The 16,514-nt window shown below is 44.7% G+C and overlaps 1 protein-coding gene across 1 annotated transcript in view; it reads left to right on the top strand.

The window, feature by feature from the left end:
• Window positions 1-16,514, top strand: part of LOC132209511 (disintegrin and metalloproteinase domain-containing protein 12-like) — a 193,002-nt gene that overhangs the window by 38,765 nt on the left and 137,723 nt on the right. Inside the window, exons 4-6 of the mRNA XM_059645051.1 lie at window positions 6,379-6,457; window positions 10,464-10,540; window positions 15,451-15,625. Coding sequence (XP_059501034.1) covers window positions 6,379-6,457; window positions 10,464-10,540; window positions 15,451-15,625 — 331 coding nt within the window. The remainder of the gene's footprint in view (window positions 1-6,378; window positions 6,458-10,463; window positions 10,541-15,450; window positions 15,626-16,514) is intronic.

Here is a 16,514-nt window from a genome sequence, read left to right as displayed (position 1 = left end):
TGTTACATTATGAACACAGCTCTATCACCAACCCACTGTGTCTGTTACATTATTAACACAGCTCTATCGCCAACCCACTTTGTCTGTGTTACATTATTAACACAGCTCTATCACCAATCCACTGTGTCTGTTGCATTATTAACACAGCTCTATCGCCAACCCACTGTCTCTGTGTTACATTATTAACACAGCTCTATCACCAATCCACTGTGTCTGTGTTACATTATTAACACAGCTCTATCACCAACCCACCGTGTCTGTGTTACATTATTACAACAGCTCTGTCACCATTCCACTCTGTCTGTGTTACATTATTAACACAGCTCTATCACCAACCCACTGTGTCTGTGTTACATTATTAAGACAGCTCTATCACCCATCCACTGTGTCTGTGTTACATTATTAACACAGCTCTATCACCAATCCACTGTGTCTGTTACATTATTAACACAGCTCTATCACCAATCCACTGTGTCTGTGTTACATTATTAACACAGCTCTATCACCAACCCACTGTGTCTGTTACATTATTAACACAGCTCTATCACCAACCCACTGTGTCTGTGTTACATTATTAACACAGCTCTATCACCAACCCACTGTGTCTGTGTTACATTATTAACACAGCTCTATCACCAACCCACTGTGTCTGTTACATTATTAACACAGCTCTATCACCAATCCACTGTGTCTGTGTTACATTATTAACACAGCTCTATCACCAACCCACTGTGTCTGTGTTACATTATTAACACAGCTCTATCACCAACCCACTGTGTCTGTTACATTATTAACACAGTTCTATCACCAATCCACTGTGTCTGTGTTACATTATTAACATAGCTCTATCACCAACCCACTGTGTGTGTTACATTATTAACACAGCTCTATCACCAACCCACTGTGTCTGTTACATTATTAACACAGTTCTATCACCAATCCACTGTGTCTTTGTTACATTATTAACACAGCTCTATTACCAACCCACTGTCACTGAGCAGGTTATTGCTGAGCAGGTGCTGCTTGATAGCACTGTTACTGATGCCTTCCATCACTTTATTGTTGATTGCGAGCAGACTGATTGAGCGGTCATTGGCCGTGTTGTCTGTGTCCTGCTTTTACAGAACATGGTTTGGCAATTTTTCACATTGACGTGTAGTTGACAGTTTTGTAACCATACTGGAACAAGGGTGGAGAAAATTCTGTGACTCAAGTCCATCATTCAACATGATCGTGGTTGATTATCCAAGTCAGTCCCCTGTTACTACTTCCTTCACATGTCTATTGATCCCTTTCGCCCTAACCACTATATCTAACTACCACTTGAAAACAATTGTGACCTCCTCTATATCGGGGATACCAAGCCCAAGCTTGGGGACCGCTTTGTGAAACATCTAAGCTCAGTTCGCAACAAACAACTGCACCTCCCAGTTGCAAACCATTTCACCTCCCACTCCCATTCCTCAGAAGACATGGCCATCCTGGGCCTCCTGCTGTGCCACAATGATGCCACCCGACGGTTGCAGGAACAGCAACTCATATTTCACTTGTGAACCCTGCAGCCCAATGGTATCAATGTGGATTTCACCAGCTTCAAAATCTCCCCCTCGCCCACTGCATCCCAAAACCAGCCCAGCTTGTCCACGCCTCCCTAACCTGTTCTTCCTCCTACCTATCCCCTCCTCCCACCCCAAGCCGCACCCGCATTTCCTCCCCACGAGCCTCATCCCGTCCCCTTGACCTGTCCATCCTCCCTGGACTGACCTATCCCCTCCCTACCTCCCCACCTACACTCACCTTTACTGGCTCCATCCCTGTCCCTTTAACTTGACTGTCTCCTCTCCCCCTATCTTCTCCTCTATCCATCTTCGATCCGCCTCCCCCTCTCTCCCTATTTATTTCGGAACGCTCTCCCCCTCCCCCTTTTCTGATAAACGGTCTAGGCCTGAAACATCAGCCTTCTTCTCTTAAGATGCTGCTTGAGCTGTGTTCTCCCAGCTCCACACCTTGTTATCTCAGATTCTCCAGCATCTGCAGTTCCTATTCTCTCTGTTTGGCCTGAACAGTCTGTTTTCATGCTGTATGAGTCTATGACTCCATATCACCTTGGCGAGTTGCCATCTTGAAAAAGCTGCTGCTTCCTCTAATCATTGGAGGCTCTTTTCCGCTGCTGCTGTTGCCACTAACTGCAAACACAGGAGGACATCCCTCCTGCCACTGCTGCCTCCACCTCTGACTGCTGGGAGTAGCCGCCATTCTGCACTCGGCCTGCTGCAGCTGCCACGCCAATTTAAGAACAGCTTCTTCCCTATTGTTATCAGACTTATGAATGGACCTCTCGTATATTAGAGTTGATCTTTCTCTGCACCTTCTCCACAGCTATAACACCATATTCTGCATTCTGTTGTATTACCCTGATGTACTTACGTAAGGTATTATTTGCCTGGATAGCATGAAAACCAATAGTTTTCACTGTGTCATGGTACATGTGACAATAATAAATCAAATCAAATTAAAATGGCTTACCCCAAATCCTTGGAGTGTGACCTCTGGTTCTGAACTGCCCAATCTTCAGGAATAACCACCATGTGTTTACCTCGCCTAGTCCTGTCAGAATTTTATCAGTTTCTGTGAAATACGACAATAAGACCATAATTTTTTTCAGCCCCTTGAGTCTGCTCCACCATTCAATATTATTCAATGCCCCTCTATCTTGAAACTATTCCCTCTAGTCCTAGACACTACCATGAGGGGTGTATCCTGTCAGCATTTGCACTGTCATCCCCTAAGAATCTGATATGTTTCAATGACTTCTCCTCTCATTTTTCTAAACTCCAGTGAGTCGGGTCCCAACCTGTTTGGCCTTTGCTCAGAAGACAGACCTTTTATCGGGATCATCCTCGTGAACCTTCTCTGAACTGCCTCCAATGAAAGGATATCATTATTAATTAAGGAAAGGGGACCAATACTGCTCACAGTATTCCAGATGTGGTCCCACTAGCACCATGTGCATTTGCAGTAAGACTTCCCCACTCTTTTGTCTAACCCCCTTGAAGTAAGGGCCAACATTCCATTAATTCTCCTGATTCCTTGTTGCCCCGTGTCTAGCTTTCTGTGCTTCCTACACAAGGTCCCCTCTCCCAGTCCCTTTGTGTTGCAGCTTTCATCGATTAATCTCCATTTAATTAATATTCTTGTTATCTCAGATTCTCCAGCATCTGCAGTTCCTACTATCTCTTAACTAATATTCTGTTCTTTTGTTTTCTGTTCCAAAATGAACAACTTCACATTTTCCCACTCCATTCGCCAATTTATTGCCCACTTACTTAACCTATCATCCTTACAAATCTTTTGTATGCTCTTTCCAATTCAATAACTGGAAAGGCGATGGCCTAGTGGTATTATCACTGCACTGTTAATCCGGACACCCAGATAATGTTCTGGAGACCTCGTTGCGAATCCCGCTACGGCAGATGGTGGAATTTGAATTCAGTAAATATTAGGAATTAAAAATTCAGTGATGACCATGAGTCCTTGGTGATTGTCAGAATACCCCATCTGGTTCAGTAATGTCCTTTGGGGAAGGAAACTGCCATCCTTACTGGGTCTAGCCTACTAGTGACTACAGGCTCACAGCAATGTGGTTGACCTTTAACTGCCATCTGGGCAATTAGGGATGGGCAATAAATGCTGCCTAGCCTTGACAACCTCAGTCTGTGAACAAATAAAGAAAACAAAAATGTCCTACCTTTAGATGGGCAACCAGAATATTGTGCAGTATTCCAAATGTGGCCTTACCAATATCTTGTACAGGCACAACATGATGTCCCAACTGCTGTACTCAGTGCTCTGACCAATAAAGGCCACCTTGCCAAATGCCTTCTTCACCACCCTGTCTACCTGCAACTCCACTTTCAAGGAACTATGAACCTGCAATCCTGGATCTCTTTGTTTAGGAACACTGCCCTAGGCCTTAGCATTAAGTTCTGTCTTGTGTTTCCTTTCCAAAATGCAGCACCACACATTTATCTAAATTATTCTCCATCTGCCAACCCCCAACACATTGGCCCAGCTGATCATTGTCCCATTGTACTCTGACGTTACCTTCTTCACAGCGCACTACACCACCAATTTTAGTGTCACCTGTAAACTTACCAACCATACTTCCTACGTTCACATCCAAATCATTTATATAAATATCAAAAAGCAGTGGACATGGCAGCAATACCTGTGGTACATTGCTGGGCACAGGCCTGCAGTCTGAAAGGCAACCCTACACCACCACCCTCTGTCTTCTACCTTCGAGCCAGTTCTATTTCCAAATGGCAAGTTCGCCCTATATTCTGTGTGATCTCATCTTACTAATCAGTCTACCATGAAGAATTTTGTCAACCACCTTACTGTGGCCTGTATAGATCAAGTCCACTGCTCTGCCTTCATGAATCCTTTTTGTTACTTCTTCAAAAAACTTCAGTCAAGTTTTTGAGGCATGATTTCCCAAGCATAAGGCCATGTTGACTATCCGTAATCCGTTCTTGCCTTTCCAAATACGTATAAATCCTGTCCTTCTGGATTCCCTCCAACAAGTTGCCCACCACTGATGTTAGGCTCATCCGTCTATAGTTCCCTAAATTTTCCATAGCACTTCTTTAAAATAGTGGCACCACATTAGCCAACATCTACTCTTCTGGCACCTCACCTGTGGATATTAATTATACAACAATCTCAGCAAGATTTCCAGCACTCACTTCCCTAGCTCCCCAAAGAGTTCTTGTGTACACCTGATCAGGTCCCAGGGATTTATCCACCTTTTTGAATTTTAAGACGCCCAGCACCTCCTACATGATATGGACATTTTTCAAGACGTTGCTGTGTATTACCCCAAGTTCTGTAGCTTCCACATCCTTCTCTACAGTAAACACTGATGCAAGATACTCATTTAGTGTCTACCCCATCTCCACACTTCGGCAACCTTGCTGATCTTTAAGGAAATTGTTTCCTTATATGAACCTTCCCTCGCATGAAAACTGCTTTAAATGCATGTCGTCCAGTTGTGCCCCTCCCAGTCGTGAAGCATTTTAACTCCCCTTCCCATTCCTTAGACAACATGACCATCCTGGACCTCCTGAAGTACCATAATGATGCCACCCGAAGATTGCAGGAACAGCAACTCATATTCTGCTTGGGAACCCTGCAGCCCAATGGTATCAATGTGGACTTCACAAGCTTCAAAATCCCCCCCTCCCCCATTGCATCCCAACACCAGCCCAGCTCGTCCCCACTTGCCTAACCTGTTCTTCCTCTCACCTATCCCCTCCTCCCACCTCAAGCCACACCTCCATTTCCTACCCACTAACGTCATCCCACCTCCTTGACCTGTCAGTCCTCCCTGGACTGACCTATCCCCTCCCTACCTCCCCACCCATACTCTCCTCTCCACCTATCTTCTCCTCTATCCATCTTTGTTCCGCCTCCCCCTCTCTCCCTAGTTATTTCAGAATCCTCTCCCCATTCCCTTTTTCTGATGAAGGGTTGAGGCCCAAAACGTCAGCTTTTGTGCTCCTGAGATGCTGCTTGGCCTGCTGTGTTCATCCAGCTCCACACTTTGTTATCTCAGATTCTCCAGCATCTGCAGTTCCTAATATCTCTCCAGTTCTTGTTGCTTTTTCAAGCAGGAACAATTTCTCCCTCTGTCTTCTGTCCAGCCCTGCTCATGATTTTGAAAACCTCTCAGATTTCCCGCTCAGCCTTCTTCTCTCTGAGAAGAGTGGTTCCAACTTCTTCAAGCTATCCTCATCCCTGAAGCTTCTCATTCTTGGAACCATTTGTGTAAATCTCTTCTGCACTCTCTCTCCAATATGTTCTCATCTTTCTTATATGGTCGTGCCCACAACTGTACACGGTACTCCAGCTGAGGTCTAATAAGTATCTCATACAAGTTCAAAATCACCTCCCTTCCCTTGTGCTCTATGCCTCTGTTAACATGGTTAAAGACAGTGTGTGTGTTTTATTAACTACTGTCTCCACCTGTCTTGCTGCCTTCAATGATCTCTGCACAGAGACGCTCAGCTCCCTCTGCTCCTGCATCTCATTTAGAATTGTACTCACCCCCATTTTGTATTTTTTTTCTATGTTCTCCCAACTAAAGTGCTTCACCTCACAGTTTTATGCATTGAACTTCATCTGCCATTTACACCCCACTTCAACCTATTAATGTCCTTTTGGAGTATCTGACTCACAGTTTACAATTCTTCCAAGTTTAGTATCATCTGCAAGCCTGAACTTCAAGACACAGTTTATTAATATATCTCAGAAAGTGCATATTTTTCATAAACAGAGTAGTGTGCCGTTTACTTTTGTTCTGTTTTTTTCCCACAGATTCCTTTTGCCCAGAGGGTTCCAGGTGACGTACTATGATTCCAATGGGACTCTGGTGACTGAGACAGACAGTGAAATGGTGAGAATGTGTTAATTTTTAAAGGGATAACTGTCAATCTTTGTTTCTCTTTCCTACTCCTGCTATTTCTACCTCAGCTGTCCAGTGCCTAGGCTATTGGCATTACAATGTTTTGGCTTTTGTTTGGAAAGGTAGGAGCTGGGGTTTTCCTGGAGGGTTGCAGCTCAGACATAACCAGAGCTTATTGTGTATCATCATCTGGGATAAAGCAGCCTGTTTTATTGGTGCCTCATCGAGCACTTTCAACATTCCCCCTCCACCACCAACACACAGGAGCAGCAGAGGAACCATCATCATCTACTTGGATAATAATTTGGCATTGGATTGTGGGGAAATCAAATCATCCCCTCTTTCGATTCATGTCAAAAAAACTTATTCTTTCAGGACTAACATGGTTGTGTCGATAGGAGATTCGTTGAATATCAAGCATAAATGGATCATTTTTAGATTGGCCAGCCATAATGACTGGAGTGCAACAAATATTGAGGACTTTTTTTTATTTATTCAGTCACAGAATGTGAGCATCATTGGCTATGCCAGAATTTATTGTCTATCGCTAAAAGCCCTAGAAAAGGTTCCTTGGGTGTAGAGTCAACAACAAGCCATTGGGAGAGAATTCCAGGATCATGACCCAGCAACAGTGAAAGAACAGTGATATATTTCTGAGTCAGGATGATGAGTGGCTTGAAGGGGAGCTTGCAGGGGGATGGTGTTCGCATATATCTGCTGCCCTTGGTTGAAACAGAAGTGGCTGTCTAAGAATCTTTGGTGAATTTCTGCAGAGCATCTTGTAGATTGTATGCTCTGCTGCTAATGAGGGATTGAATGCTAGTGGGTGTCATGCCAATCAAGTGGCTGCTTTGTCCTGGATGGTGTTGTTGGGGCTGCACCCATCCAGGCAAGTGGGGAATATTCCATCACACTCCTGACTTGTGCCTTTTAGATGGTAGATAGTCTTTGGAGACTCAGATGAGTTGCTTGTTGCAGTGTTCCTAGTCTCTGACTTGCTCTGAGAACCATTGTGTTTATATGGCATATCTGGTTCAGTGTCTTGTCAATGGTAACTCCCAAGATGTTGAGAGTGGGGGATTCAGTGATGGATTGAATGCCAAGGGATGACGATTGAATTCTCTCTTGTTTGCAATGGCCACTACCTTGTAGTTGTGTTGCGTGAATGGTATTTGCTACTCATCATAGTGACCGGGATGGGACACTTCAGCAATGGGACAAAGATTGGAGATATTTGAATTGCTTTCCATGGGAGGAATTTTTAACATCATGGGAGGTCCAGATACAGTCCTTCTCTCTTGTGAAAGGATTAAAACCCAGAACAGAAATAATGGGAACTGCAGATGCTGGAGAATCTAAGATAACAAAGTGTGGAGCTGGATGAACACAGCAGGCCAAGTAGCATCTGATGTGCTCCTAAGATGCTGCTTGGCCTGCTGTGTTCATACAGCTCCACACTTTGTTATCTTAAAAGCCAGAACACACAATTTTGAAATGTCTTACAAAAGTAGCAACTGCACAGTGAGAGAAAAATAGTTTGAAGCAGCAAATGGTTTTGGAATTCACCATATGGAAATGTGTTGGAGGCAAGTTCAACTGAGTCATTCAAGAGAGCAGTATATTATTATCTGAACAGAAATGCAAACAATCCTTTGATTCATTGGACGAGTTGGCCTGAACGGTCTGTTTCCATGTTGTATAACTCAATGACTTTATCTCACATTTGAGGAGCATAGCTCTGGGTTGATGATGATAATTAGCAGCATCTGACAATTAGCTTTAGTGTGTTTTGTCACCCCAATTGTATCTCGCTCCCAGCTTATTCATTCAGTAACCACTGTCTCAATTCTCTGATATCGGTTCAGAGGCTTTGCAGCACCTACAAAGATGGTCCGTTTAACACAGAGCAGAATTGTGGTTAGTGTGATCTCTTGTGATACTGTCAGTGTGAGGAGAGTTTGCTTGCTGAGCTGGAAGGTTAGTTTTCAGACGTTTCGTCACCATTCTAGGTAACATCATCAGTGAGCCTCCGACGAAGCGCTGATGTTATGTCCCGCTTTCTATTTATCTGTTTAGGTTTCCTTGGGTTGGTGATGTCATTTCCTGTGTTGGTGATGTCATTTCCTGTTCTTTTTCTCAGAGGGTGGTAGATGGGCTCCAAGTCAATGTGTTTGTTGATGGAGTTCCGGTTGGAATGCCATGCTTCTAGGAATTCTCGTGCGTGTCTCTGTTTGGCTTGCCCTAGGATGGATGTGTTGTCCCAATCAAAGGGGTGTCCTTCCTTACCTGTATGTAAGGATACTAGTGATAGTGGGTCATGTCGTTTTGTGGCTAGTTGATGTTCATGTATCCTGGTGGCTAGCTTTCTGCCTGTTTGTCCAATGTAGTGTTTGTCACAGTTCTTGCAAGGTATTTTGTAGATGACGTTCGTTTTGCTTGTTGTCTGTATTGGGTCTTTTCAGTTCATTAGCTGCTGTTTCAGTGTGTTGGTGGGTTTGTGGGCTACCCTGATGCCAAGAGGTCCGAGTAGTCTGGCAGTCATTTCGGAAATGTCTTTGATGTAGTGGATAGTGGTTACGGTTTCTGAGCCCGTTTTGACTGTTTGTTTGGGTTTGTTGCTGAGAAATCGGCGGACTGTGTTCATTGGGTACCCGTTCTTTTTGAATACGCTGTATAGGTGATTTTCCTCTGCTCTGCGTAGTTCCTCTGTGCTGCAGTGTGTGGTGGCTCGTTGGAATAATGTTCTAATGCAGCTTTGTTTGTGGGTGTTGGGATGGTTGCTCCTGTAGTTCAGTATTTGGTCCGTATGTGTTGTTTTCCTGTAGACGCTGGTTTGAAGTTCCCCATTGACTGTTCGCTCTACTGTGACATCTAGGAATGGCAGTTTGCTGTTGTTTTCCTCCTCTTTTGTGAATGTTATGCCAGTAAAGGGTATTATTGATGGTCTTGAATGTTTCCTCTAATTTGTTTTGTTTAGTGATGACAAAGGTGTCATCCATGTCGCGGACCCAAAGTTTGGGTTGGATGGTTGGCAGAGCTGTTTGTTCGAGTCTCTGCATTACTGCCTCTGCTAAGAACCCTGATATCGGAGATCCCATGGGTGTACCGTTGGTTTGTCTGTAGGTTTTGTTATTTAAAGTGAAGTGGGTGGTGAGGCATAGGTCCATTAGCTTGATGATGTTGTCCACACTGATGAGGGATCTCCCATATCAGGGTCCGAGTTTCAGGGTGCCGATTTCTCAGCAACAAACCCAAACAAACAGACAAAACGGGCTCAGAAACCATAACAACTCTCCCCTACGTCAAAGACATTTCCGAAATGACTGCTAGACTACTCGCGCCACTTGGCATCAGGGTAGCTCACAAACCTGCCAACACACTAAAACAGCAGCTAATGAACTTAAAAGACCCTATACGGACAACAAATAAAACAAACGTCATCTACAAAATACCTTGCAAGAACTGTGACAAACACTACATTGGACAAACTGGCAGGAAGCTGGCCACCAGGATACATGAACATCAACTAGCCACAAAAAGACATGACCCACTATCACTCGTATCCTTACATACAGATAAGGAAGGACACCACTTTGATTGGGACAACACATCCATCCTAGGACAAGCCAAACAGAGACACGCACGAGAATTCCTAGAAGCATGGCATTCCAGCCGGAACTCCATCAACAAACACATTGACTTGGAGCCCATCTACCACCCTCTGAGAAAAAGAACAGGAAATGATATCACCAACACAGGAAATGACATCACCAACCCAAGGAAACCTAAACAGATAAATAGAAAGCGGGACATAACACCAGCACTTCGTCGGAGGCTCACTGATGATGTTACCTAGAATGGTGACGAAACGTCTGAAAACGAACCTTCTAGCTCAGCGAGCAAACTCACATCCAGAACCTCAACCTGAGCTACAAATCTTCTCAAAACTCACTAGTGTGAGGAGACTTAATACAGAGATGTGCCCATCTTTCTACAGTATCGCTGTCACTATATGGGATCTGTGAGAAGATTTCCTGGATCTCAGGTCTCTGCAAGCACCTGCTCAGGACTCAGGTAACGAAACTGACAATTCCTTCTCAGGTTTTTACACACCATAGTGAAACCCAGATTTAAATAATGTTACCTCGGCAGGAACATTCACTGTGTAAATCCACTGGATGTGATTGTTCAGCAGGGTGAGGGCTACACACAGTGTAACTGAACTGGGATATATTTATTCAGCAGGGTAACGGTACTCACTGTAACTGTACCAGGATCTGTTTATTCCACAGGGTGAGGGCTACACACAGTGTAACTGTCCTGGGATATATTTATTCAGCAGGATTCGGGTCACTCACTCTGTCACTGTCCTGGGATATATTTATTCAGCAGGGTTCGGGTCACTCACTCTGTCACTGTCCTGGGATATATTTATTCAGCAGGATTCGGGTCACTCACTGTGTAACTGTCCTGGGATATATTTATTCAGCAGGGTTCGGGTCACTCACTCTGTCACTGTCCTGGGATATATTTATTCAGCAGGGTTCGGGTCACTCACTCTGTCACTGTCCTGGGATATATTTATTCAGCAGGGTTCGGGTCACTCACTCTGTCACTGTCCTGGGATATATTTATTCAGCAGGGTTCGGGTCACTCACTCTGTCACTGTCCTGGGATATATTTATTCAGCAGGATTCGGGTCACTCACTGTGTAACTGTCCTGGGATATATTTATTCAGCAGGGTTCGGGTCACTCACTCTGTCACTGTCCTGGGATATATTTATTCAGCAGGATTCGGGTCACTCACTGTGTAACTGTCCTGGGATATATTTATTCAGCAGGGTTAGGGTCACTCACTGTGTCACTGTCCTGGGATATATTTATTCAGCAGGGTTCGGGTCACTCACTGTGTAACTGTCCTGGGATATATTTATTCAGCAGGGTTCGGGTCACTCACTGTGTCACTGTCCTGGGATATATTTATTCAGCAGGGTTCGGGTCACTCACTGTGTAACTGTCCTGGGATATATTTATTCAGCAGGGTTAGGGTCACTCACTGTGTAACTGTCCTGGGATATATTTATTCAGCAGGGTTAGGGTCACTCACTGTGTCACTGTCCTGGGATATATTTATTCAGCAGGGTTCGGGTCACTCACTGTGTCACTGTCCTGGGATATATTTATTCAGCAGGGTTCGGGTCACTCACTGTGTAACTGTCCTGGGACATATTTATTCAGCAGGGTTAGGGTCACTCACTGTGTCACTGTCCTGGGATATATTTATTCAGCAGGGTTAGGGTCACTCACTGTGTCACTGTCCTGGGATATATTTATTCAGCAGGGTTAGGGTCACTCACTGTGTCACTGTCCTGGGATATATTTATTCAGCAGGGTTCGGGTCACTCACTGTGTAACTGTCCTGGGATATATTTTTGCACTGTGTAACTGTACTGGGATGTGTATTTTCAGCAGGTGTGGGTCACTCAGTGTGTGTCTAAAATGGGACAGTAAGAACTGCTGATGCTGGAGTCAGAGATAACACACACTGTGGAGCTGGTTCTGACGTGGCCTCCTGTACAATGGTGAGCATCTGCACTCTCTTCGCAACAACTGACAAAATCTCCCAGTGGCGAACCAGTATAGCTCACCCACCCACTCCCTGGACAACATGTCAATGCTGAGCCTCCTCCCGTGTCACAATGACACCACCTGCAAACTGGAGGAACAGCACTTCATATACTGCCTCGGGAGCCTATAACTCAATATGGACTGTACCAGCTCCAAAATCTCCCTACCATTGGCCTCACTCCATGACCAACCCACCCTCTCATCTCCACCTCCTTGACCTTACACAACCTGTTCATCTTCTCTCCCACCTATCCGGTCCTCCCAGCTCACTGACCAATCCACACCACCACCTAGCCACACTCACTTATCACCATTCCACCCACCTTCCCTGGTCATACCCCTTTTCTCTCAATTTATTTCATATCTCTCTTCCCCCTCCCCCATTTCTGAAGAAGGGTCCCAACCTGAAACATCAGCCTTCCTGCTCGTCTAATGCTGCCTGGCCTGCTGTGTTTCTCCAGCTCCACACTGTGTAATATCTGTATCTAAAATGGGATGTGTTTATTTAGCTGGGTGAGGGTCATTCACTGTGTAACAGCTCTGCGATGTGCTTAATCAGCAGTGTAAGGGTCACTCACTGTTTAACTGTACTGGAATATGCTTATTCAGCAGGGTAATGGTTACCTACTGTGTAAATGTAGTGGGATTTGTTTATTCAACTGTGTAACTGTACTGACATATGTTTATTCAACAGGCTAAGGGCCACTCCCTGTGTAACTGTACTGGAACGTACAGCAATGTGGGGATCACTCACTGTGAACTGTACTGGGATGTGCTAATTCAGCAGGGTGAGGGTCCCACACTGTGTATCTATACCGACATGTTTAGTCAGCACGGTGAGGGTCATTCACTTTTTAACTGTACTAGGATGTCTTTTTTTGGCAGGGTGAGGGTCACTCACTGTATATAAAGAACAAGAACAATGAACGAAGATAGTAACAGTCCAGGAACAGGCCCTTCAGCACTCCCAGCCTGCACCAAAATGCTTCCCGTCAAAACTAAAACCCCCAACCCTAAGTGTTGATAAGTATGGGGTCATCCATTTTGGTAGGAATAACAGCAAAATGGACGATGTTTTAAAAGGTAAAAAATTGCAGCACGCTGGACTTGGGTGTCCTTGTGCATGAATCGCTGAAGGTTCGATTGCAGGTGCAACAGGTGATTAAAAAGGCAAATGGAATTGTGTCTGCCATTGCGAGAGGGATGGCGTTTAAAAACAGGGAGGCTATGCTGCAGCTGTATACAGTCCTGGTGAGGCCACACCTGGAGTACGGTGTGCCGTTTTGGTCTCCTTACTTGAGAAGAGATATACGAGCACTGGAGGGGGTGCAGAGCAGATTCACTCGGTTGATTCCAGTGTTGAGAGGGTTGGATTATGAGGAGAGACTGAGTAGCCTGGGATTATACTCATTAGAATTCAGAAGAATGAGAGGAGATTGTATAGAAACATATAAGATTATGAAGGGAATAGATAAAGTGGAAGCAGGGAGGTTGTTTCCACTGGCAGGTGAAACTAGGACTAGAGGGCATCACCTCAAAATAAAGGGAAGCAGATGTAGGACTGAGGTCAGGAGGAACTTCTTCACCCAAAGAATTGTGAATCTATGGAATTCCTTGCCCAGTGATGACTTCAGTAAACATTTTTAAAGCTAAGGTAGATTTTTTTGAACAATAAAGGAATTAAGGGATACGGTGACAGTGCGGGTAAGTGGATCTGAGTCCATGAAAAGATTAGCCATGATCTTAGTGAATGGCAGAGCAGGTTTGAAGGGCTGGATAGCCTACTCCTGCTCCTAATCCTTATGTTCCATTAAAACTTCCAAAATGTATTACCTCACATTTTTCCAGATTAAACTCCATCTGCCATCTTGCTGCCCAAGTCACCAACCGATCTGTATCCCATTGTATCCTTTGATGGTCCTCATCGCTATCTGCAATTCCACCAACTGTTGTGTCATCGGCAAACTTACTAATCAAATCACTTACATTCTCCTCCAGATCGTTCATATATATATTACAAATAGCAAAGGTCCCAACACTGATCCCTGAGGAATGCCACTAGTCACAGCCCGACATTCAAAAACACATCCTTCCACTGCTGCCCTCTGTCTTCTATAACTGAGCCACTTTTCTTATAGATCTTGCAAGTTCACCTCTGACCCCATGTGACTTTACCTTCTGTATCAGCCTGCCATGAGGGACCTTGTCAAAGGCCTTACTGAAGTCCATGTAGACAATATCCACTGCCCTGCCCCCATCTTTGTCACTTCCTCACAAAACTGAACCAAATTAGTGAGACACAAACTCCCCTTCACAAAACCATGTTGCCTCTCGCTAATATGCCCACTTATTTGCAGGTGGGAGTAAATCCTGTCTCGAAGAATCCTCTCCAATAATTTCCCTACCACTGATGTAGGGCTCACAGGCCTGTAATTAGTTGGATTATCTTTGCCACCTTTCTTAAACAAGGGAACAACATCGGCTAGTCTCCAATCCTCTGGGTCCTCTATTGCCTGTTTCAGTATTATGGGGGATATCCCATCAAGCTCTGGGGACTTGTCTGCCTTAATATTTTTCAAAAACCCCAATACCTCCTCCCTTTTGATCTTAACATGACCCAAACTATCTACACACCCTTCCCCAGACTCATCATCCACCAAGTCCTTCTCTGCGGTGAATACTGACACAAAGTACTCATTTAATACCTCACCCAATTCCACTGGCTCCACACATAAATGCCCTTCCCTGTCCTTGAGTGGGCCAACCCTCTCCCTGCTTGGCCTACTGTGTTCATCCAGCTCTACACCTTGTTATCTCAGGTTCTCCAACAGTTGCAGTTCCTACTATCTCTGAAACAATTTTAACCCCAGGATGTTATGTGGGTCTCTGGATTAACAGTCCTGAGATAATACCACCAGGTCATTGCCTCCCCTGAATGTCTTTATTTGGCAAGGTGTGGATCATTCACTGTGTAACTGTATTTGGAACATGTTCATTCAGCAGGATGAGATTTAGTCACTGTCTAACTGCGCTGGAATCTGTTCATTCATCAGGGTGAGGGCCACTTGCTGTGTAACTGTACTGGGATGTGTTTATTCGGGGCGAGGCTCATTCATTGTGTGACTGTACAGGGATGTGTTTATTCAGCAGGGTAAAGGCCATTCACTGTGTTCCTGTACTGGGATATGTTTATTCAGCAGGGTAAAGGACATTCACTGTGCATCTGTACAGGGATGTGTTTATTCAGCAGGGTAAAGGCCATTCACTGTGCATCTGTACTGGGATGTGTTTATTCAGTAGGGTAAATGTTACAAGCAATGTGCTCTGTCTCTCTGTCATTCTGTCTTTTCTGCAGTGCTGTGATTGTGTTCAGTAATCGAACTTATGTCATTGAACCTGTTGTGGGGGACGTAGTCGGTCGTCATTTGTTATACAGAGCCGAAGATCTCCTGCCAGTACCGAGTGGCTGTGGAGTCAGAGCTCCATCCCCTGAGTTAACCCTGACTGATCACCTTGAGCGCTCTCAGAGGGTGAGTAATGAGCACTATAAGTAATTGATTAACAGAAAGAAAGGGGCGCCATCGAAATTATAACATGCAGGCACAGTGTTCAGCTCAATCAGCTCATGGAAGGTTCATTTACTCAGCATGTTGCCCTTTTCCTTCCAACTCCCCATCTCCTGTCGAAAGTCGATCTTGATGGAATTTGTGTCTTAAACACTGACTTCAGAAATTTTCTGATGAAGGGTCTAGGCCCGAAACGTCAGCGTTTGTGCTCCTAAGATGCTGCTTGGCCTGCTGTGTTCATCCAGCTCCACACTTTGTTATCCAGAAATGAATCCATGGTTTCATTACTCGAAGAGAAATCAGAGTTAATGTTTTGGGTCCGGTGACCCTCCCTCAGAGCTGATGGTAGGCAGGAAAAGGTTGGTTTATATGCAGAAGATACGGTGGGAGTAGGGGATAAGGAGTAAACGATTGTTGGGGATGGAGCCGAGAGAGAGAAGAACAGTTGGACAAAGGAGTGCACAATGATCCGATGGGACAGTGATTAGCTGTTAATGGAGACTGTTGGCGGCTAACAGTAATAGCAGACTATGTGATGACAATGCCTGGTCTGTGGGGCTGTTGTCTGGGACATAGGAGATAGTCATTTTCCATAATAATACCTTTCTCTTCTGCCTTGTCTCAACTCTTACATTTACTGGATCTTCTGAAATTTGTTCCCATGCCCCACTAGTTAGTTTAAAATTTCTCTACTTCTCTAGTTCTGCAGCTCAGTAGAACACTGGCCCCAGAACAGTTCATGTGGAGAATATTCCATCAGTACAGAGCCCACTTTTCCCCGGATCCAGAACCAGAACCCATTTCTTTCACATTGAGGCACGTATTCATCTTTCTCTTCATATTTGCCTGAAGC

Source organism: Stegostoma tigrinum, chromosome 1, assembly GCF_030684315.1.
Source record: "Stegostoma tigrinum isolate sSteTig4 chromosome 1, sSteTig4.hap1, whole genome shotgun sequence".
In the NCBI taxonomy this organism is placed as follows: Eukaryota; Metazoa; Chordata; class Chondrichthyes; order Orectolobiformes; family Stegostomatidae; genus Stegostoma; species Stegostoma tigrinum.
The sequence above is the reverse complement of the archived record's forward strand: the minus strand, read 5'-3'. Positions and strand labels throughout refer to the sequence as shown.